The sequence below is a fragment of the Myxine glutinosa genome, chromosome 4 (genome assembly GCF_964187855.1).
Source record: "Myxine glutinosa chromosome 4, kmMyxGlut1.1, whole genome shotgun sequence".
Taxonomy (NCBI): domain Eukaryota; kingdom Metazoa; phylum Chordata; class Myxini; order Myxiniformes; family Myxinidae; genus Myxine; species Myxine glutinosa.
The window spans coordinates 81,246,026-81,270,867 of NC_136264.1; the positions used below are offsets into that span (position 1 = coordinate 81,246,026).

The 24,842-nt window shown below is 45.3% G+C and overlaps 1 protein-coding gene across 1 annotated transcript in view; it reads left to right on the plus strand.

The window, feature by feature from the left end:
- The first annotated feature begins 887 nt into the window (after nt 1–887).
- The window catches only part of GRTP1 (growth hormone regulated TBC protein 1), a 43,407-nt gene continuing 19,452 nt past the window's right edge, over nt 888–24,842 (plus strand). The window contains exons 1-5 of the mRNA XM_068112816.2: nt 888–1,207; nt 6,167–6,318; nt 6,474–6,632; nt 19,983–20,107; nt 20,280–20,376. Of these exons, the coding sequence (XP_067968917.2) occupies nt 1,170–1,207; nt 6,167–6,318; nt 6,474–6,632; nt 19,983–20,107; nt 20,280–20,376 (571 nt within the window). The 5' untranslated portion in view covers nt 888–1,169. The remainder of the gene's footprint in view (nt 1,208–6,166; nt 6,319–6,473; nt 6,633–19,982; nt 20,108–20,279; nt 20,377–24,842) is intronic.

Below are 24,842 nucleotides of genomic sequence, written 5' to 3' on the forward strand. Positions count from 1 at the left end.
GGCCATTTTCAAAATCCAAAATGGCGGCCATGCAGGTGTCTGTGCAAATGCCAACATTGATTTTCAGATTCTCCATGCTCTGAAGATTCCAAAAATGTACAGGTTTGCTAATCCCAAAATTTTGAAAGAAATTATATTTGTTAACATCGTGAACCTGACTATCTTCATCACTGTCCTGAGTGTCATTTTCGCAAAGGTGTCTACGCAAATGTAAACATTAATTTTTGGATTCCTCATGCTCTGAATATTCCAAAAATGTATAGTTTTGCTCATCTACCAAAATTTTGAACGAAATTATATTTGTTAACATAGTGAACCTGACTATATCTATATGGTGCAATGCATTGGATACGAGGGGTCACGTGCTATTCAGACGTCGGCATGACGGCATGACGTCATCACGTGAATGGGAAGGATTGGGTTCCTTTGATACACATTTCTGATATTTCTCCCTTTGTTAGCTTTCTTAAATAGCTATAGACCATTTGTTTTGAAAAAACGTTATATTTCTCTTTACTGTACCGTCTTGAAATAATTTTATAATGTTAAAATGATTTTAGTACGTAATTGCCTTCACTCAACCTCACGTCTTACTGTGGCAATGCCAATCATGGCCATGGCAGTATAGTTTGCGGCAGTGATTTTTTAGGGACCACATAATGTTATTTTCTATTTTCTCCGCACGCACATCCTGTATTTGTCTGCTTTGCTCAACTCAACACATATTGAAGCCGATCAAGTAATTGATAGTTATTTGCATCGTTAGAGTTGTTAATCATTTTTTTACATTCACCAAAACATTTTATTTGTCGTTGAATATACATTTTTGGACATGCAACAAAAACCTTGTGTGCGCAAATTATTAGATTATATCTAACTTGCTTGTTATATTCGATGCTTGGCGAACCTTAAATGGAACAAATGACATTCCAAGCGGTCTGTGTGAACAATGCGCTAATTAACGACGAATTGAATTATTCTCATGAGGAGAAAGGCTTCTTCACCTGAGAGTTCCCGGAAGTGTTAGCGTGCTGACGTCAGTCGCACCTGCTCGCAAGCTTCCTGAAAGGACTTCATCGCGATCAACATCTCTCCGTCGTTTGCTTGTTTCATTTTGCCCGATTGTTATTGTTGTTATTACATTGCTTTGGCTTCATTACGCCTTCCCAATGGCTACGGTTTCCAATGGGTCATTTCATGGAGAGAAGTAAGTTGTTACTGTGGTTGGCGAAGTCCTAATCTAATCTGGCTGGGTTGACATGATGGCCTAGGCCTAGAGGTACGCCCACTCGCCTCTAACCTGTCTAGCCTGGGTTCGAATCCTGACTCGACTATAAACTGCCATCCTGGTGTTTCACAGGCAGGATGATTCATCAATGCGATGGACGTTAAGCTGGGTATCCCGTCTGCTGGCATTAGTTGGTGCATGTTAACGATCCCACGGTGTCTTTCGTGAAGAGTAGGCAAGCTATCGCCGGCACCCTGGAAAAACTCCAAATTCCTGCCCCAGCCTACAGGGAGCATTTAATCATTACTTCAGCCCAATGATGCTACCCCTGTAGGCTTGTGCTGCATACGAAAGAAGCAGGTGTAATCTGACTGAGAAGCGACAATGCAGACCATAGGTCATGTCTCGTTCACCGAAGATTAACGGAAGTTATGTTTTCACCCCTATCTGTCTGTTTGTTTGGGAGCAGGATAAATCATAAAGTTATGGACAGATTCAGACGAAACTTGATGGACAAGTTGGGTGTGTGACAGAGAAATTTTGACATATCACGTGCCTTCAATACGGTCTGGCACCCCGCCCTGCTCACCAAACTCTCTTCTGGTATCCATGGAAATCTCCATGCATGGCTTGCGGACTTCCTCTCCTGTCGCAATTAACGTGTGGCCCTGAATAGAATGATCTCTTCTCCCCTTCCTGTTCTGGCTGGAGTTCCCCAAGGTAGTGTTCTGCGCCCTGTGCTTTTTCTGGTCTTCATTAATGATCTCTCCGACTCTGGAAAATCCTCTCTTTCCTTTTGCTGATGACTCCACTCTGCTGCTCCATATCTCAACCCTAAGATCGGCAGTCTGCAGCCTCCTCACTCTCTTCAGACCTGGACAATATCACAAACTGGTCAAACAAGTGGAACATGTCTTTCAATCCTGACAAATCTCACACTCTCACTATGTCTCTCTGAAAAGACCGTCTGGAAAACCCTCCCATCTACTTTCTGAACAATCATCTCCATGAAGTTCTGTCATTCAAGCTTTTGGGTCTCATTATCTGCCATGGTCTTTCTTGGGAAAACCACATTTCCAAGCTGGCCTCCAAAGCCAGTCGCCGACTGGGCATCCTCCGTCGTGCAAAGTCCTTCCTTGGCACACCTGAGCTCCTCACCACATACAAGGCTTCCATCCACAGCTCGATGGAATACTCATTCTCCCCTCTGGGCTGGTGCTCCTGCCTCACACCTAGCTCAGCTTCACGCTGTAGAAACCAAAGCATTCAGAATCATTGGAATCTTCCACAATGAGGCTGATTCTGAGGGTCTTTCTCTCTCTCACCACAGGCAGGTTGGTGGTCTTTCTGTCTTCTACCGCCTCCTCTCCAGCCTAGCTCCACCAGCTCTCTCTGTGCTCTGTCCCCCAAATATTCCTTCAGGATGCACAAGTTCTGCCAGCAACCCTCTTATGGTTAAACTGCCAAAATCAAGACTCTCTGCTCACCTTCAATCTTTCATTCCTCTTTTTTCCCGCCTCTGGAACAAACTCCCACATTCTCTTCAATCCCACTCCTCCCTCCAGGTCTTCCAAACAGCCGTTCCCCACCATCTCTTGTCTTCCCCCATCCAAAACCTTGATCTTTTCTACGCGAGCTAATACACCCCAAATCCACCTTTTTCAAATCCCGCTTTCTTTCATGAAAGTCCGAGTAGTGCCTGTTTGCGTTGTAGCTTGTACCGTCCCCATATGTTTTATGTGTGTTTCTGTTTGTTTCTATGTATTTTATGTATTCGCTCTTACATGAGCCCCGACTTTGTCTACAAAAATCTATAAATAAGGGAAGCGGTGTATTGGCGGCATATCTGCTCTGTAAGGCTGGCAGTTCAAATTTCCATTCTAGTTTTTGATAGATTTGTGTTGACCTTCCCTTCCAGCTCGAACTGATTATTTTAAAATAAATATAACTTTATTTCTCAGTTCCTTATTATTTATACCTGTTTGTTTCTGACTTCTTATTTACAGTGTATATTCAGTCAGAGCAAAATATATATTTGGCCGACCTCCCCCACCATTCACCCCATCACCATTCACCCCATCACCATTCTCCCCATCACCATTCTCCCCATCACCATTCTCCCCATCACCATTCTCCCCATCACCAGTCACCCCATCACCAGTCACCCCATCACCAGTCACCCCATCACCAGTCACCCCATCACCAGTCACCCCATCACCAGTCACCCCATCACCAGTCACCCCATCACCAGTCACCCCATCACCAGTCACCCCATCACCTGTCACCCCATCACCTGTCACCCCATCACCAGTCACCCCATCACCAGTCACCCCATCACCAGTCACCCCATCACCAGTCACCCCATCACCAGTCACCCCATCACCAGTCACCCCATCACCAGTCACCCCATCACCAGTCACCCCATCACCAGTCACCCCATCACCAGTCACCCCATCACCAGTCACCCCATCACCAGTCACCCCATCACCAGTCAACCCCATCACCAGTCAACCCCATCACCAGTCAACCCCATCACCAGTCAACCCCATCACCAGTCAACCCCATCACCAGTCAACCCCATCACCAGTCAACCCCATCACCAGTCAACCCCATCACCAGTCAACCCCATCCTCCATCCACCCCATCCTCCCTCCATGATGCCCCCATTCCCTCACAACCCCCAATTCACCATCACCCCCACTAACCCACACCCACCAATCCACCCTTCCCTCACTCCCAGAGAAAACAGGCATGGTCAAAGATGCCTATGCCTCTGTAGCGATGTGAGGTGAGGCGCATGTAGCGTGCCGATCCATGCTCCTTTATCTAAAGGAGCATCTGCGATAGATGATTTTTTTTTTTTCCATCATCATTTCTAAAGCAACTGATCGAATCCGATAAAGCATAGCTTGCGAACATATAAATGTTTTATTTGCCATTTTAAGTTCCATTCTCATGTTGAAAATAAATTTTGTTATGAATTTGGGGTGGGGGGGAATATCTAGATTTAGGTAGATCTGCATAGGTAGATATCCGGCTGTCGTGATGGGGAACCTCACCTGTAATAAGTTCTGTGTTTAGGCGGTTTGTTGGATTAAGTGTGTATCTGTGATCATACGAGGATGATCCGGTGATAGGTAGAATAAGGATAAGGCTAAGACTCCATTGTATGTGAAACCTCTGTGATCTACCCTTTGTCCCGTATGGCAACGCACTCTTATAGACACTTAGATAGGCCTTTAGCTGCACACATTAATTAATTTCCCTCTCCCACAATAAGACTTACAGAACAACAGGCAGGAAGCCACATCGGGGCACCGCCGATGGGGCCGCAGCCAGCCACATCACCAGCTGGCATAGCAACACACATTGACCAAGCAGGCTGAGAGCCATGCCCAGGAGAACTAGTGATTGGCCAGAGGAGGGGTAAGCAAAGAGCAGGCCACCGACCAATGGCATGGGAGCAGGGCGCCAAGCGCTCGGCCAATGGGAGGGGACGGATGACATCAGAAGATTTGGGAAGGTTAGAAGCGACGTGCTGTTTGGAGGAGAAAGCGCCAGTGACGTCAGAAGACGACCGATAAAACGACTGGCAAGTGGACATTTTGCCTCTCTCGTCCCTGGTTCCTTCCTGCCCAGATCTCTTCCCTTGCCCTTCTCGTTCCTGGATTCTTCCTGCCTAGACCTCCCTTCTGCCCGTGATTTTCGTCTCCGTTTGGACCTCTTCCTTTATGATCTAAATTTGCCTGCTGGACGAAAGACGGTGGAGTGACGATCGTGCGAGCGGGGCCTGCCGGGCGGCATGCGCTGATTAGCGGAGCGCGCGAACGAAGTGGACTGAGGCCTCCTTCCCGCTAAGCACAGAGCCGCGTCCAGACGCGAGTTTGGGGCCTGGACGACAGCAGACAGATAAGACTCGCCACATTCAACAACACGACGAAACATTTATTTTATTCATCCTTTCCCATTGTTTCGTATCTGAAGTCTGTGCGGGGACGTCCCAACTTAGGTTTTAGTTCTTCCGTCGCGTTCCTTGTCCCGATATTTATTAAATAAATCCTTTCATACTTTTCCCCTGTACATTTCACATTCGTTTCCGGTTTGGATTATTTCCCGTAGGGAGAAGACATCGGACCATGAAGGTAAGCGGCGTAGTTCATTCCGTCTCACGTATGATCCGCCATCAATTGGGAAACGCCTCGTTAAGCTCGATTCCATCCGTGGTGGACGCTCGGTCTTAACTGAGCCAGCCACACGACAATATATTTCCAAAATAATCATACTTTTATTTATGAAACAAAATTAAATCCACAAGCCTGTGAGTTATATTCTTTACAACTGCGCTGTGATTTGGTGGAATGGGGGGTGGTGAGGATGCTCCTTGGCCTGTCATTTTTGACAGGCTTTCCCCCTAGTATATATATATATATATATTGTATATATGTATATATAGCATGATATCTCGAGTTGTGGATGGATTGTGACAAAACCTGGTGGATGAGTTGATTAGGTGAGAAGAACAAGCTGATTACATTTTGGTTTCGGTCCAAATCCAGATACGGCCTGTAGGTGAGATATAAAACGTAAACTGTTCAGCTTGGTGGAGGTATGCTGTGTACCGTTCTAGTTCACATCTATTTTCTGCACGGAAGAACGCCCAGCGTGTTCCATTGAAATTGATATGATGCCAGTTGCATGAAGTAGATCCCAGATCCCAGTAACAAAAGGAACGTTTGGCGTGTTGCTTTTAAATATTACTGGGATTAGTTTCACACTACCTTTTGGAAAAGTGTCTTTATCTTGTATTGTGGCAAAGCAATAACTGCCTTCAAATTTGACTTTGTACAGTTAAAGCAAAATGTGAATGATTAATAAACAAAACTAGGATTAAGGTGCATACACAGTATATTAAACTTGGTGTTGTTTCGACTGTCACAGTGTGGACATGTATGGCTTTGAGCGCCCTGCGGATTTTGACTTGGCGACCTATGAGGAATTCATGTCCCACTACTTGTCCGTGCTGGTTCGTCGTGCCCAGCGCTGGGATAATTTGGTTGGTCAGAAACTAATGATTCGACGCTCTCTGAAAGGTATATAATTTTCGGTGTTTCATGGTTGCCTGAGGGACGGCATGTAAAGTGTGATGTGGGTGTCACCGATTTGGTGATAGCAGTCCTTCAAGATGCATATTTACAGTAAAAGCCGTTTTTGAACCTCATGTTTCATATTTGTGTCCAATGAACAGTGAAACGATTTTCAAGAAAGGGCATCCCTTCATCGCTGCGGTCTGTTGTATGGCTTGCCTTTAGTGGTGCACAGGCAAGGCTGGATGCAAACCCCAATTACTTTTCCAGTCTGCAGGCAGCAGAGAAAAGTTCTGCTCTGCACGATGTTGTCAGCTTGGGTGAGTTTGAGGAGTAATTCCTAGATTTGCAGTTTCGATAAATGTTCACTTTGTTGAAGCTTGGTGTTTGCTTAACGTTTAAGGTGACTAGCTTAAGATCTTAGGGTTTTGAGTTTGAGCCCCTGTCATGTCGTTTAATTAACACATGGTGGGTTGTCTCAGCCTGTCATCCTTCCGAGGTTGGCAAAATGAGTACCAGCTTACTGGGAAGAATGAGCCATTCGAGTATCCTGCGTCAGAGTGGCGACCCATCCAGGATTGTACCCAGTAGCCTCGGAAACTGCTTCGGCAGCCCTATGCTTCTGAAAATGCAAAATGAGTGGTCTTCTTCCCTTCACTTTGTTGAAATTGCTGTAGCGTTGTCGCTCCAATTCCTGCTAATATCAGGGACGGTTCCAGTCCAGTTGTCAAGTCATCTCTTGCATCGGAAGGAAACTATGCACATGGGTTGTAAGCAGTGTGCAGGAGTAGCTCACGAGTAGTGTTTGCTACTCTTTTTCAATTTTAAGTGGCTTTTTTCAGTATTAACTGGCTCTTTCACAGTCATGTCAAGCTTTCACCCATCATCCTTCTTCTTTATTAACACCAGATTAATTTTTATCTATTAGCTTATGTATTTGAGCCTGGTGTTGGCTTAGCGGTCAGGGTACCGGCTTAGGATCCTAGGATCCTGGGTTCGAATCCCGGTCGATCGCTGAATTAACGCCAGGTGGGTTGACTCAGCCTGTCATCCTTCCGAGGTCGGCTAATTGAGTACCAGTTCACTGGTAAATCCCTGCTTGTCGTAAAAGGCGACGAACAGGGTTGGCGGCAGGAAGGGCATCCGGCCGTAAAACATTGCTTCAAAAAGGGGACCAAAAAACAACAACAACCACGGTGCCCGAAAAAGGCCAACCCCCGCCTTGCGGGGGAAAATGGCCTCTAAAGGTGTTTTTTTTTTTTTTTTTGTATTTGACTTCACAGGGATAGTGGTGGGGTTGGGAAGAAGGAATGCAGAGGAGAACTGAGGGGCAGGCACAGCAACATAATCATGGTGTTGCTGCATGTTGCTTGTTGTTTGGGTGAGGAATGAATGAACAAGCACAGACAAAACGTTTACTTTCTGATGAGACCCCATCATAGACTCCACAAATTGTTACACGTGTATACAATCACCGATTGCTACCGACTAGTCTTGCTCCTCCATCCCCAATACTAACAGGTATGAAAACTACATTGCCAGAAGGACCTTGATGTGGCTTCCTGACTTCCGTTCACTGTCTGTTATAAGCCTGGTGTTGTCTTAACAGTTAAGGCGGCTGGCTTGAGATCTTAGGGTCTTGAGTTTGAGCCCCTGTTGTGCTGTTGAAATAACACCAGGTGGGTTGACGCAGTCTGTCATCCTTCCGATGGGCACTGCATCAGTGGCACAGCTGCGCTTCCAGAAATGATGCAACCAGCAGCCACAAGCTGCATATGAAACAAAAACTGTCTGTGTTTGTGTTCCCCTGAATTGGGTTTCTGGAGAGAAGCTAAAAATTATTTCGTTTTTCACAGAGGATGCATCCATCAGAAGTTTGAACAAAGTAGCAAACTGCATTTTAAAAGCGTTTTTCCAAATAGGTTATAAATGTAGTGAGCTACTTTTTTTTTTTTCTTGTATCTTTATTGGGGAAGTGTTTTCAAAGTAGCTGACCCAATACTGATATTAAGACTGAATTAAAAGAAAGATTGGCTTCCTCTTTCAACCTCTTTGACTTTGGAAACCTTGGTTATGCCAACCACTTCTGCTTATACACACCGATTACAAACAGTGATTTCTCGAATTAAAGGGATCCAGATTCCTGCAGGGTGCATGTGGCCTACCATCAACTCCCAATCTGGTGCAACTCCCAAAATCCCGAATCTTTGCTCACCTCCACTCATTCGTTCCTTTTTCTTTTTTTTTCTTTCTGTCACTGGAACCGACTTCCACATTCTCCTCTATCTCATTCTTCCCTCCAAACCTTCAAGACAGCTGTTCACCACAATCCCAGACCTTCACCCATCCAAAACGATGATCTTTTTCTATCCCAGTTAACCCTTCCCAAGCCGGCCTTTTTCCAAGTTTCCATTTTTTTCCATCCTGAGAGTTTGCGGCTCTATCCATTTTATCCACGCAGTGCCCCATCCCTTAGCCCTCATTCTTCCCCACATCCCTTATTTGTCCAAGTCTCCCTTTATTTTGTCCCTCATCCCTGCTGTTGGTGCCCCCCCCCTCTTTTTCTACTGTTCCTTTTGTACTGTTACCTCATCATCCATTCTATGTTCTAGCTTTTACACGAGCCTCAACATTGTATTCAAAATAAACTTAAACTCTGTCCAGATTTAAATCCCACAGCACAATTAAAAGAAGTAGGTAGTAAAAAAAAACAACTTGCAATTTGATGCACAAGGAATGGCATCTATACCCAGAATGCAAACACTGTCATTGCTCCGCTCACGTCAATCACAGCTGCTACAGATGGGCATTGAGCTGAATCAATTGCTCGCATTAAATACTGAATAAAGTTCTATCTAACAATCTTTGGAGGGTCCAGTGAAAGTGAAATTCCAATTGAAAGTCACCCACTTTGTGGTAAATTGGGTGAAAATATTCCCTGAAAATTTTCCTGCTAGGGCAGACCGTCTGAGCTTGAGGTGTAGTACCCCTGCAGATTTCCAAACAAATTTACAAGCGCTGTCCGCTCGCGGCAAATTGCATTTCCCTCCATGCTTCATTGCTTCATGGTTGAAACAGAAAATCACTCTTTCTGCATACATATCTTCTATTTAAACACCGACAAAAATCCCCCTGCACCCGTCATCCCCCTCCCCCAAAATAAAATCCTTACTTACCCCAGTCATTAAGGAGCATGTGACAAGAAACCCAGCATTTTTTTTGGCTTTAATAATAACATTCAAGTCATATTCCTTGGGAGGAGTGTCTGACTCAACACAAGTTAGTAGTTGTCGTTGTTTTTGTATAGCTCTGGACAGTTTTCTCGAACTAGCCCGGGGTACTGAGACAGTCGATCGATCTCGTAGGAATGACCCAGAGATCTCCTCATCCAGGATGGTGTACCCCAGCTTGCACAACGTCAGGGCCACGACAGAGTTAGAGGGTTAGAGAGAGAGGCAGAGACAAGGGGGCGGTCCATGGGGACCGATCGGCCCTCTGACCATGACCACGCTGTCCTGACAAATCCGGGCATCAGGGAAGAATGTGGAAGATTTGGCTCCCGACTTGTATTGGGGGGTACAACCACTGCGAAAAAGCGTCCCCGATAGTCGAGCCATCCCCGATATTACACAGGTTGGTTGAAGCTGACTTGAAAATTATGACTGAGTGCAAATCGAAGAAGAATAAAAACATCCCAAATATAAAAGCCTGGAAACTGAAACACTAAATGTCTTCCCTACAACCCCTTTTTTATTGTGAAGAGTAGCCCTTCCCATGTCCTTTTTCTCAAGTCTTCCCAGGGTAAAGTGTTCTATAAACTCTTTTGTTCTGTTGCTTTTTTGTCTCTTCTCACATCAGAGAGTACGCCATCCTTTGGAAGTGTTTTCCACTGTTGGCACTCGCTCATAAATGTGAATGATCTCACGGAGTCTTTTGAAAAGACGAGGTAATTGTATTAAGTTGTTTTATATTGAGTCCAAAATTCATGAGTTGCCTCTCATGGGGGATGCAGTAAGCAAAACACTCCTATAATATTTCTTTATTTGTTTTGGCAGCTCCTAAATTTTGCAGAGGAGAATTATGTGAAACACTGTCGTTAGTCTTGTCAATTTCACAAACTTCTGCTTTATATTTGGTCCCATGCTCAATCAATCCCTGCCAAACAATGTATACTATAGGAAAACATCATAAATGTAATTAGCAAAAATAATTCTCAGCAATCTGTTCACCTTTGTCCGTCTGTCCCCAAACATCAGTTTATGATCAAGGAACAACTTGATTTCAATTGAATGTTGTATTTTTAACTTGGATCGGAAAACAAACCTGCCATTTAACAGTACATCAGCTCTGAATTTGTCCTGATCGCACATGTGCAGAGAGGAGTGAGATAATTTTTTTCCTGTCTGCCTGCCTGTCAGTCAAACAAAATAGAAAATTATTCAAAACGGGTAACCTACTGTTTTTAAGGATGCCATAAAGGACACAACCAACAGGCACGAATAACTAATGCATCGTGTTATATAGGGTGGTGTAAAAGATGCTTCGTCAACGGTGGTAAACTTCCGGAATTTTTTTTTTTTTATACAATGTTTATGATCTTTATTTTATTTTTTTATTAAATTATATACTTGAACACTGATGAACATAAATCGCCTTCCTACCGCTTCAATAAACCTCCAGTTTTGCTGTGCTTGGAGTTTTGCTTAAATAAGGTGGTGGAGAGACTACTTCAATGTCGCTATGACTTTTATGATGTAGCCCGTATGGCAATGCCGTCTATAACAGCGTTTGTCTGTCCGTATGTCCCCACAAACATACACCAATCTGAGCTGAGGATCTGGTCACATGACAGGGGGACATGTTTAGCAACCATTACAATAGCACATTTTATTAAAGGGAAATATAATAACCTTCTGTGCAACGTTTTGGGGTCCCAGCGGGTGTCGTAAGGTAGGTAAAAGGTTTCAGAAATTCCTCAATGCAATTATGATTTTAAAATGCGATCGGCATGGAACTTGCTCCCAAATCTGGAAGTGATCAAATTATGACAGTTAGCTGGTTTGATATCTCAATACAATTATGATTTAACATTATATTTTGATATCTCAATTCTATAGTATTAATTTGTGATTGGAATGATGAATGATGCTGGTTGTAATGAAAATATAGAGAACGTGCTGCATTGCCTGACGTTTGACTGAAGGTGGCACAGGAATGTGGAATTTATTGGTTCATCATTCATACTATCCTCTTCAACTAAAGTATTGTCGTGTGTCTACCCTGTAGTGAACACCGCAGGGTAACGGATGGCCAACCGAGCTTTAAATCCGAGGCGTATACCCAACTATGGCGGTAGTGACACGTGAGGTGGGGGAGGGAGGGGTACGGGGGTATTGGAGGGCAGCGAGAGCTTACCTGTACGGCCAGACGCGACGCTGGTTTTCCGAACCACAAACAAATAAACGGACAAGACAAGGAAATGAAAGTCAACAATTAAAGGGTTTAATAAAAATCAATGCAATACAATTAAAAAAACAATGACACTAAATTCCTAACCGAGGGACCCTCCAGCGGACTCGAATGCAGACACGGAGAAATAAATGAAAGTACATGTGGTGTGTAGCATTTGCTTGGTACTCATCTTGGTGTCCTTGACCATCCTGGGCCGTCACCGGTCCCGCGTCTCTGCACGGGAAAACACCTGTTGGCGCGAAGTCACGTGCACCGCCTGCCGCCGACCTGAAGCGAACAGGCCAGAGCTCCTCCCACGTCCTTCTTGCTCGGATGCACCGAGCTCCGACCGTCCCGAACTTCCCAGGTGCACACGACACGAAGCGCAGCCGTCATGAGCCAACACCAAGGAGAGGAAAGAGAAGGATGTGTCCACTCGCAATGAAGGCCAGGACAGAAGAGAGTATATGCGACTGCACACGATGGAAGCCTGATGAATGTGCGCAACATTGTATAACCACACAACCCACACAACCAAGAGTGTATAAACTGCGAGAATGCTCGTCACGAACCCAGCACAAAAGAGCAAATGCGAAACTTACTGTCCGTAATAAATGTCGGAACCAAGAGAGTGTCCGCTCGTAATGAAGCCCAGCGCAAGAGAGCGAAAATGGCGGGACGTGTCCTTTTTGTCTCTGGCGCTAGAATGTTCTCTCTGACGTCACCCGCCCTCCAATCAAAGAGCGCCATCGCATCAGTCTATGGCTATCAATCATTTATTTCGGGGCGGGGCCTCACGGCCCTTCTTGACGCTTCTTGAGATGGCTCGGTTCTTGATGGCTCTTGAAATGGCATCTTGAGATGGCTCGGCTGGTTAGCGTAAGTGGTAGTGTTTGGATCTGGTCGGCAATCGTGTGGTTTAATTGAAGTGCTGAATGCATGGCTGGTATTGTCAAAAGGAACGAAGGGAAAACCACAGAGGCAACTACACACAGGGAATCTACCCTTATACAACAACAACACAACATGCATTTTAAAGGCCATTTTCCCTGCTAGAGCAGGGGGTTAGCCTTGCGGTCCCCATGACAATCTTCTCCATTTTGCCCTATTTTCTGCATCTCTCCTTGTTAACCCCCTTGCCCGCATTTCTTCTTCCACCATCTTTAGCCAAGTCTTTCTCGGTCTTCCCCGTCTTCTACTTCCTTCTACATTCATTTCCATCACTCTTCTCAACCAGTCACTTTCATCCTTCCTCAACACATGACCAAACCATCTCAACCTGTTCCACTTCACAGCATCAATCACAGGCTCTATTCCCATCATCTTTCGCAATTCATCATTTGTCTTCCTCTCTCTCAACGATACTCTGCACATCCGTCGAACCATTCGCATTTCCACCCTTTCCAACCTCCGTTGCTGCTCTATGTTCATTACCCATGTCTCGCTCCCATAAATCATAACACTTCTCACACATGCAGCATACACCTTTCCCTTCAGCTTCAACGACACTCCCCTCATCATCAGCACGCCACTCAATTCCCGAAACTTCTTCCATGCACATCTCACTCGAGCAACCGTTGCCGAGTCTGATCCACCTTCTCCATTCAGCATGTCTCCGAGGTAGCAAAATGTTTTCACACCTTCCAGCTTCACGCCGTCTCCAAGATCCAACTCAACATTTCCTCCATCTGCAGCTCCCTCTGTGCACACCTTACATTTGAATGTAGCTGCCACACTGGTTAATGACCCTCTCAGACCACTACATTTTTGATGAACCCACTCAGCGCACATTGTACACTGAATGGAGTTCACTCCGACACCCTTCCTACACACAGCACAGGGCCACTTCCCAGTTCTTTCCACCTCACCACATGCTTTACCACTTGCCATCACCTTCGTCTTTCCGATATTCACCTTCAGACCTATTGTCTCCATACATTCCTTCCACGTGTTCATCTTTTCCTTCAGTCCATCCATACTTTCCGCAATCAACACCAGATCATCTGCATACAACAACTCCCAAGGTAAACCCTCCTTTACGTTCTGAGCCAGCACCTCCATCACAGCTACAAATACAGACTTGGCATTTAATATGGAATATTTTTTTTGTGGGGGTGAACTTACTTTTCAAGATGACTTAGAACCAAAAGTTCATTGGAATTATGTTGAAATTATTCTAGATTTTGTTAATGTGACCTTTAAAAGAAACAAAAACCACATTTGACATTTCGAAGCAAATAAATTGATCCTTGAAAGTGATATCAACTGATATCAAACTCAATTAACGGACAGTACTGTGTAAAACTTCTGTGCGTTTTCCAGAAGTATCTCTTTATTTTGCACATTAGGCAAAAATTTTTTTGACAAAAACAAAAGTTAAATTACGACTGGGATTACAGACAGTAAAATTACAGTTCAGTACTTCGTGGAACCCCCACGAGTATTCAGGAGAGCACGTACACGTTGAGGCATGCTGTTCACGAGATTTGCCACGGTTTGGCCAGGAATCGCTTGCCATGCAGTTACAATAGCCTGCTGCAATTCAAGCACAGAGGCAGGCTGCTGGTCCAAGTTGTCGATTTGACGCGTTAATTCTGCCCACAAGTTCTCGATCGGATTCATATCTGGGGACATGGCAGGCCACTCCATATGCTCTACACCATGGTCAGCAAGAAAGTGTTGGATCATGCGAGCACGATGAGGCCGTGCATTGTAATCTTGGAAGACAAAGTTTCCTCGAAAGGCTGCACGAACAAATGGAAGCAATGTTTCTTCCAGAATGGCCCTGTGCTTGAACTGGTTCAGGTTTCCATTCAGAACAACCAGGTCAGTTTTGCCCCCTGCATGAAAATCAGCCCAAACGGTCACCCCACCACCTCAAGCTTGGACTCTTGGCACTATACAATCTTTGTTATAGGCTTCATGCACTTGTCTGTGCACTCAGACGCGGCCATCTTGACGATCGACCAGAAATCTAGACTCGTCACTGAAGATCACGTGATTCCAGTGTCCTGGCTGCCATTGACGGTGCTCTCTGGCCCAATGCAATTGGCGCTGGCGGTGTTGTCTGGTCAGACTTGGCTTTCTCAGGGGACGCCTGACACGATAGCCTGCTTGAACCAGTCGTTGGTTGACTAGCCTTCTGGATACAGGCACATTTGTCAGTTGCTGCCACTCAGCCCTAAGCCGATTAGCTGACTTGGTACGGCCATTGCGGACTAACCGGTGCAGCTGGCGATCATCCCTCCTTGTGGTTCTGCGGGGACGTCCTGGCCTCGGTATTGGAGTAGGGACACCCCTCTGAGCATTTCGTTTCAGGATATTTGACACCTGACCTTGAGTGATGCCATACTGCCAAGCAATAGCACACTATTTCATGCCGGAATTTCGTAAAGCCACCACTAAATGACAAACAGCATTGTCGAGTTGACGGACCATCTCCAGGGGAAGCGGCAATAACTTTTGTAGACGTGCAGCAGTTGTTTTCCACTAATACAGTACGCAACAACCCTTAAAAAACCCGAGTGTGAAGCGAATCGTCAAATGTACCTGTCCGTACATTTTGTCACGCCACCTGTGATATAATCCTGTTATTGACTTCTTGCTGCGACAGACAATCAGTGACATGGTTCTTTTAACAAATAATTCACCGACGCGTAAAAGAAACTCACCAGATTGATATACCGAGTTCAGAAAGTAAACCCAAGTCAAGAAAAAAAAAAATTCCATATTAAATGCCAAGTCTGTAGTAGTGGACTTCGTACCGACCCCTGATGCACTCCCACCTTCACCTCAAACTCACCACTGTTCCCGTCCTTCGTCCTTACAGCTGTGCGCGCTCTTTTGTACATTGCCATCACTACTCTGATCAACCATTCCTCCACTCCTAACTTCCTCAATGCTCATGTCAATACTTTGCGTGGAACCCGATCGAATGCTTTCTCCAGATCAACAAACCCAAGAAACAACTTCTTCCTCTTCTCCATGTACTTCTCCTGCAACTGCTTCACAATGAAAAGCGCGTCTGTCGTTCCTCTTCCTGGCATGAATCCAAACTGCATTTCGTCGATCTTCACTTTCTTCCTTATCCTCCTCTCCAACACCCTTTCCAATACCTTCATTCCATGCTCCAATAACTTTATCGCTCGGTACGAGCCACACTCCAGAGGGTCACCTTTCCCCTTGTATAGAGGGACGAGGGTACTCAGTTCCCAATCCACTGGAATGCGGCCTTCTTTCACCACCAGATTACAGATCTCTGTCATTCTCTTCACACCCCAACTTCCTGCTGCCTTCAACATATCTCCCACAACTCCCGTCGGCCCTCCCGCTTTTCTACCCTTCATTGCTTTTATCGCTTCCTCAACTTCCTTCTCAGTTATCTTCTCTGCCGGTCCTAAAACTGGGTTACTCTAAATGTTGCCATCCCATTCATTCTCTGTATTCAACAGCATTTCCATATATCTTTTCCATCTTCCTTTAATTCCATCTGGGTCGACAACGATTTGTCCCACTTCATCCTTCAAGCAACTCACCCCCATCACATCACACCTCTCTTTCGCTATCTGCTTTGCAATCCTGAATACTGCTTTCTGACCCTCTTCCGAATCCAAGCGTTCTTCGAACATTTTCCTACATGCCTCCTGCGCCTTTGCTACCTCTTTCTTTGCAGCCTTCCTGGCTGTCTTATAACTTTCATGCTCTGCTGTTTCTGCTCCCGTACCCTTCGCCTTCTGCCACTCCTTGAACTTCTTCCTCTTCTCGTCAATCCTCTTTCCAACTTCATCATCCCACCACCTTGTTTCCGAGTGCCTCGGTGGTCCTTTTGTCCATCCACATACCTCACCAACGGCTCCCAACAGACTGGCTTTCATTGACATCCAACCACTTTCAAGCTCAACCACATCATCCTCGACCCTACTCAGCCTCTCTTTTAATGCCTCCCTTACTGTCACCTCTTTCAACCTCCACACCTTCATTCTCGGTTGGTACTTCACCTGCCGAGCTCTCCTCGCACCTTTCACCCTTACGTCGCAGACAACCAAGTGGTGCTGTGAAACAGCCTCCTCCCCCGGGATCACCTTTGTATCCCGGAGGTGCCCCCCTATCTCGCCTATGCACCATCAGGTAGTCAACGGTTGTCGTCGACCCACCTGACGTGTATGTAACAAGCTTATTATCCTCTTTCTGGAACTGAGTATTACAAATCAACAAATCGGCTCCATCAGCAAACTCCAAAATCCTTTCACCTTCTCCATTTCTCACACCATATCCATAACCCCCATGAACTCCGTCAAAACCATCCATACTCCTTCCCACATGTCCATTTAGGTCTCCTCCTACCACAACAACTTCCTCATCTTTCACGTTTTCCATCAGCTTCTCTATCGCACACCAGAACTTGTCCTTCTCTTCATCGCTCCGACCAACCTGCGGAGCATATCCCGAGATGACGTTCACCAAGAGCTTTCCAATCATCATTTTCACCATCATCAACCTATCACTCACTCTAGTCACACTCACCACACTGTCTACAAACTCCTCAGAAAACAGGACACCAACACCATTCACGCCCTCCGGGCACCCTTGCCACACAAACTTTTATTTCTGTCCCTGCCGACCCTTCACCATTCTCACACCACTTCCCTTCCATCTCGTCTCTTGCACACAACATATGTCCACTCTTCTTCTGACCAATACTTCCACCACTTCTCCTGATCTTCCTGTCATTGTCCCTACATTCCATGTCCCAAACCTCAGAAACCGATCTCCACTACCCTTATACCCTAACTAATTAGCATAGCTCCACCCCTCGCATGGAGACAAATATACACTTACGCGACATCCGGGCCTGACTTAGTTACAGGAGGTTTCTTCTTCTTCATGACATTTGGAGCACACTTCCCTATACTATCCTACCTGGCCTAAGGTATTCCATTGGCTACCCCCACAAACGTAATAGTATCAAACAAGCCTGATTACGCCGTTGTTAGACTATCGGTCTTGTTTTTATACGGCCTTTAAAATCATTATTTTATTTCAATTGAATTATATACCTGAAAGCTGCGTGGGGTAAGGTGTTCTATGAACTCTCCAGTTTATGAAAGCATGCTGTTTCCTTTAACACACCTTTCTTGCATAGATGTACATAGTTTATTGTGTATTTGCCTTCAGTTTGCTCAGTTTGACAGTTAAGAAAATTGGATACAACTATTATACTGTGGCATTGTATGACAGAACACACCTTTCTTTATAAAAGACTATAAGCAGGTTGTCTTGTCTGCAGTCATGCTGCAATTCCAGAGCAGTGTGGTGGCCTACTGTCTTCCTTTATTTTATACAGTACATTCAGAAAGTATTCAGACACCTTCACTTTTTTCACATTTTGTTATGTTGCAGCCTTATGCTGAAATCGTTAAAATTCATTTTTTCCCTCATCAATCTACACTCAATACCCCACAATGACAAAGAGAAAACAGGATTTTAGAAAGTTTTGCAAATTTATTAAAAAACAAACAAACTCAAATATCACATTTACGTAAGTATTCAGACCCTTTGCTATGACACTTGAAATTTAGCTCAGGTGCCTCCCATTTCTCTTGATCATCTTTGAGATGTTTCTCCACCTTGATTGGAGTCCACCTGTGGTAAATTCAATTGATTGGACATGATTTGGAAAGGCACACACCTGTCCATATAAGGTCTCACAGCTGACAATGCATATCAGAGCAAAAACCAAGCCATGAGGTCGAAGGAACTGCCTGCAGAGCTCAGAGACAGGATTGTGTTGAGGCACAGATTTGGAGAAGCCTACAAAAAAAATTCTGCTGCATTGAAGGTTCACAAGAGCACAGTGGCCTCCATAATTCTTAAATGGAAGAAGTTTGGAACAAGCAGGACTCTTCCTCGAGCTGGCCGTCCGGCCAAACTGGGCAATCCGGGGAGAAGGGCCTTGGTAATAGAGGTGACCAAGAATCCGATGGTCACTCTGGCTGAGCTCCAGAGATCCTGTGTGGAGATGGGAGAAACTTCCAGAAGGACAACCATCACTGCAACACTCCACCGATCTGGGATTTATGGCAGAGTGGCCAGACGGAAGCCTCTCCTCAGTGAAAGACACATGAAAGCCCGCTTGGAGTTTGCAAAAAAGCACCTAAAGGACTCAGACTGTGAGAAACAAGATTCTGTGGGCTTTCATGTGTCTTTCACTGAGGAGAGGCTTCCGTCTGGCCACTCTGCCATAAATCCCAGATCAGTGGAGTGTTGCAGTTATGGTTGTCCTTCTGGAAGTTTCTCCCATCTCCACACAGGATCTCTGGAGCTCAGCCAGAGTGACCATCGGGTTCTTGGTCACCTCTATTACCAAGGCCCTTCTCCCCCGATTGCTCAGTTTGGCCGGACGGCCAGCTCTCGGAAGAGTCCTGCTTGTTCCAAACTTCTTCCATTTAAGAATTATGGAGGCCACTGTGCTCTTGTGAACCTTCAATGCAGCAGAATTTTTTTTGTAGGCTTCCCCAGATCTGTGCCTCGACACAATCCTGTCTCTGAGCTCTGCAGGCAGTTCCTTCGACCTCATGGCTTGGTTTTTGCTCTGATATTCATTGTCAGCTGAGACCTTATATAGACAGGTGTGTGCCTTCCCAAATCATGTCCAATCAATTGAATTTACCACAGGTGGACTCCAATCAAGGTGGAGAAACATCTCAAAGATGATCAAGAGAAATGGGAGGCACCTGATCTAAATTTCAAGTGCCATAGCAAAGGGTCTGAATACTTATGTAAATGTGATATTTCAGTTTTTGTTTTTTAATAAATTTGCAAAACTTTCTAAAATCCTGTTTTCTCTTTGTCATTGTGGGGTATTGAGTGTAGATTGATGAGGGAAAAAAATGAATTTAAACGATTTCAGCATAAGGCTGCAACATAACAAAATGTGAAAAAAGTGAAGGGGTCTGAATACTTTCTGAATGCACTGTACATCGTCATCCAATTTGTACTTTAATTGTGGCAATGTTTCATCTTGTCGGGAATAATAAAATGGTGTTCTGATTTTGTCCAATCAAGTATAACAATGTGTTGTGGCAAGTATAAATATCCTGCACAATTATAGTTAGATGCTGTGGTCAACAAAAGAGTGCATGATTTGATATCTTTGTTAGCTAAGTTTCTTTATGCTCTTTTATTAATTTTATTAATTTTTTTAAATGTGCATCCTACAGACCTTGATCGAACTTTCCCAGAAAATGTTCATTTCCAATCTGGTGCAAATCCCCATCTTCGTACTTTCCTCTACAACGTGCTTACTGCCTACGGCCACCACAATCCTGCTGTCGGATACTGCCAGGTCTCCAAGCCTCCCCTGGCCCACCAAGACAATCTGCCAGCGTTGCTCTCATGGTGGCTGCACCTAGTTTGTGATTTCGTGTAAAAGGAACATCAATGAAATCTTAAACTGTTTTGCTGTGGAACATTCAAGCCTTAAAACATATTAAAACTTACTGTGTTGTACCATTCAGGGCATGAACTTCATCGCTGGATACCTGCTGCTAGTCACGAAGAATGAAGAACAGGCTTTTTGGTTGCTAGATGCCCTTATCAGTCACATACTTCCTGGTAAATTGTTTTCTTTGTTTTGTGTTGTTTTATGTTGTATCTGTCTGCATCTTAAACAGGTCTTTTATTGTGGTCTATCTTGCATCCACATGAATGGTCATGCAAAGTATCATCCCAGTCCCCATTGATTTAAATTTTCTACCAGAAGTACTCTGTTGCCTACTAAATTTAAAGAAGTTGCGTGCATTCTTTGCAAAAGATGAACGCCATGACTAAATATTTATTCGGTGTCGTCACGCAATTTTGATTTTTTTTTTCCCCTCAAGGCTGGGTTATTGGTGCTAAGTACTATTGCAAGACCTGCTTTATATCTTTGCTTTGTGTTTGAGCATGGATATGGTTAAAGTGCAATCTCACTATAAGTGCAATCTCACTATAAGTAACGCTTGTTACAAACAATTTTTGTAACGAATGGTCTTTTTGGTAGATAATCTCATTTTAGCAAATACATTTTAACTCTATTTCTATTTTACCACTCAAGGCAGGGAAATCGCCTATGAATATTCCTTTTTTTGGCTATGGCCACAGAAATATTGTTGGGTCACCCAGCGATTAAGACCACTGGGTGACGAATGACCGATCGTTTTTACTCCCGAGGCGAACTCCTGGAATCTTGGTGGTTATTTTCATGGTGCGCGCAGAATGGAAGGCAGCGAAGGTGTTTTCCTCAACGGAATCACACGGGTTTATACCCGAACCCACAACGCATAAACACCACAACAAATGAAAAATGCCACAATAATGATTTAATAAAAATAAGTGCAAGACAAAATAAATGTTGAAGTAAACCAATTGCAATTCCTACTTTGAGGATCCTCCTCTCAGACACAAATACAAACGAACACACAGGGGAATGATAAAGTAAAATAAATGTTTTTTTAAATATCGTGCAGCCACTGAGCTGGTCCCAACGAGTTGTTTTGCAAGGGTGACGGCGATGGTCCGGTCCCATTGACTCCCACGCCGGAGTGCCCAAAATGGCGCCGGCCGGCGACGGTGACGTGCACAGAGCCGTTGAGTGAGCTGTAAAAACAGCCCTCTTTTGCTCTCTCTCCGTCCCTCCCATGCACGGCAGATCCTTCAGTCCACCACAGGCCCAGCAGTCTTCAAAACCTCCTTCAATAGCCGCCAACGCAGCTAAGGGCTCCTTGCTCTCAAAAGCACACACCAAAAACTACCTCAGCACACGAACAGAGAAAGATGGTGCCCCCTCCTCGAGCATTTCACCAGAGAACAACTGAGAGAGAGCCAAGAGGCGCGCTCTTCTTCCTCTTCCACATTTCTTCTCTTCTGACGTCACTCTGTCCAATCGTCGAGCCCCATCAAATCACCCCATGGTCGTGCTCAACCAATGACGAACTTTGGGGCGTGGCCTGCCGGCTTTGCTTGGAGTGAGCATCATTAACATGTGGCTTACTTGCCGATCGGCAATGTCCGGGCATTGTCGGCGGTAACAGTGGTTGTTGTTTAAACGGAGGTTTTATGGCCAGCCTTGTCATTGTAAAAACGTAGGGAAAAGCCACAGGAGGCAATCACATACTGGGGGAAAACTAGCCTTAATCCCTACGCTAGTTAACACAGCTTCAACCCCGTGTGAAGACACATAACCAATCTTAAGCTTCAGTTTCCCTACTTAAATACATTGAGATGTCTCCTACGCGTCTATGGTCCATGCTATGTCTATACGATCCTATCTTTTGTATGAGATTCCATCATCTACCCAAACAAAAGAAACAATAAGTTTCACTCTTGCACTTGTAACGCTATGGTATGTTCCTTTTCTTGGTGGGTGAGTGGGGAAGGGAGGGGTAGGAGTATGTTGTGAAGGGGGGATGGATTTCAGGTATCTATAATAAGAAAAGGCATTGTGTGTCAGTCAGTGTGTCTCCTCCATAACTCCAAAACCATTAAACCTAGCAGTCCTGAACTTTGCATGCATACTAAGGTAACTTCAAAGGAGTGCATAGATGAAAACTGGGTATTTGGATAAATATAAACACCCCTTTTGAACAGAAATAACAGCTTACCTTCATAAAAGACGTTATCCTTGGTCTGCTCATCACCTTGCAGGGGGTCTTAGCCACAATTTTGTGTCAGCCTATTCAAACGTGCCTGGCCTTGGAAACACGATCTACTCTCAAGGACTAATTAAAGTATATAATCAAAATCTGTGTTTGTTTTCCATTATATACTTTAATCAGCGATTCTTATAACTAAGCGTATTTATTTATTTAAGAAAGGCTGACATCCCTCCTTCTGCTCTGTCATCTTAATTCATACCTCCATAGGATAGGGTGTCACTCTACTGGGAACTGCAATACTTGTAGGAAACCTAACAATTTGAACCATCTCTTTTTAAAATTCCCTCTGTGGACCCAGATTGAGTCTATTTCAAAGTATTAAAGAAGTGAGGATTGGCGTGTCAGATCTGACAAACATTTTTGCCCATTTGAACCAGAAGCATTTCTGACTTTGCAAGGCAGTTCTGAGATTTAAAAAAGAAAGCAGGGGGAAATCCATATATTCCTATGTATTATGGATTACATAAAGGCTCCTTTGTACACCACTGTTATGTCTGGGTGCATGGCGTATATGGAGACTCGCGGCTCTGACAAAGCCATAACACTTAAAAAGCAGATGAAGAAGATCCCTCCTTCTCCATATTCAGTGAAGCGATGGGTGGAATGTGCTAGCGATGGGTGGTGTATTGAGAGAGACCTGCGGTTCGGCCCCATGGTGTTCACACACGTTTGATTAACAATGGTTCCCGAGGAGCACAGGCCAGGGGTCCTTCATCTTGGGAAAGTTAACTCCCCCACCCCATCCTCATGGGGTATGTTCTGTTATGTATGTTTCACCTTTGGTGGCGGAGGTAATCAGCTTGCTATCACTTGCCAAGACAGCCCGCTCCTTATCGACCATTTTGTTGGAGTGCGACCTTGAGTGCTTAAGCCACTTGGCGAGCACTCCAAGTTTATGGGTAATGGAAACCCCCTGCCACCTCCTCCTGCTCCCTCTCACTGTTCTCCTGTTCCTTGCACACCCCTTTTCCTCCTCCCTGCTCACCCAGAAAACTACTCCCCACTCAACCCTGAAACTGCTCTCCACCCACTTCTCCTGATCCCTGCTCACATCTCCTTCTGATCCCCGCTCACACCTCCTCCTGATCCCCGCTCACACATCCTCTAGATCCCCGCTCACTCCTCCTCCTGCTCCCCGCTCACTCCTCCTCCTGCTCCCCGCTCACACCTCCTCCTGCTCCCCGCTCACACCTCCTCCTGCTCCCCGCTCACACCTCCTCCTGCTCCCCGCTCATACCTCCTCCTGCTCCCCGCTCACCCCTCCTCCTCCCTTCTCATCCCTCCCCCTGATCCCTGCTCTCCCTCCTCCTGATCCCTGCTCTCCCTCCTCCTGATTCCCGCTCACCCCTCCACCTAATCCCTGCTCACCCCTCCTCCTGATCCCTGCTCATCCCTCCTCCAGATCCATGCTCATCCCTCCTCCTGATCTCTGCTCACCCCTCCTCCTGATCCGAGCTCACCCCTCCTCCTGATCCGAGCTCACCCCTCCTCCTGATCCGAGCTCACCCCTCCTCCTGATCCCAGCTCACCCCCTCCTCCTGATCCCCGCTCACCCTCCACCCATGATCCCTGCTCACCCCTCCTGATCCCTGCTCATCCCTCCTCCTGATCCCTGCTCATCCCTCCTCCTGATCTCTGCTCACCCCTCCTCCTGATCCCAGCTCACCCCTCCTCTTGATCCCCGCTCACCCTCCACCCATGATCCCTGCTCACCCCTCCTCCTGATCCCTGCTCACCCCTCCTGATCCCCGCTCACACCTCCTCGCTTGCCAAGCCAGTCGTTCCTTATCAACCAATGTTTGTAAACCATGGTGATACAGTCGAAAGCAGTGTAATAGCCTTTTTAAACAGTGGTTGCTGTTCCTGAAAATAAACTATGTTAAGGTGATAAAGTAAACCAAGTACGTACAGTATATAAATGTGTGTTTTGTTGACTTGGTTAAATCTGACAAAAGCTTAACATGTAACCTTCACCTCGGAGAGTTCCAGTTCCAGAGTGGGCACCCAGGTTGGCAGCCACAGTTTGTCGCATCCCTCAAGGGAGGCCCATGTTACATTCTCTTTTAAAATGGTACGTGCTGTTTGAAAGTGATGGATGGTATTGCTATCTTGTTTGAATGCGCTGTTTTAACGTACCCCATTTCTTTGAATCCTGTAATAATGCCAGCAGACGGGACCAGCCCTCTTCCCTTCCCTTCCCCCTTCATCCAAAATAAATGTGATAACCTCTCATCTTCTTCCACTAATAGATATTTCTGGTTTTAGCAAAAAGTATCTCCAATAACTCCCTTTACTGTATCTTTCCTTCGCTTTTCCGTTCTGATGATACTATCGCTGTCTCTCCGACCGATAAAGCAACACTTTTTGGTCCTTTTCTCCTCCAAT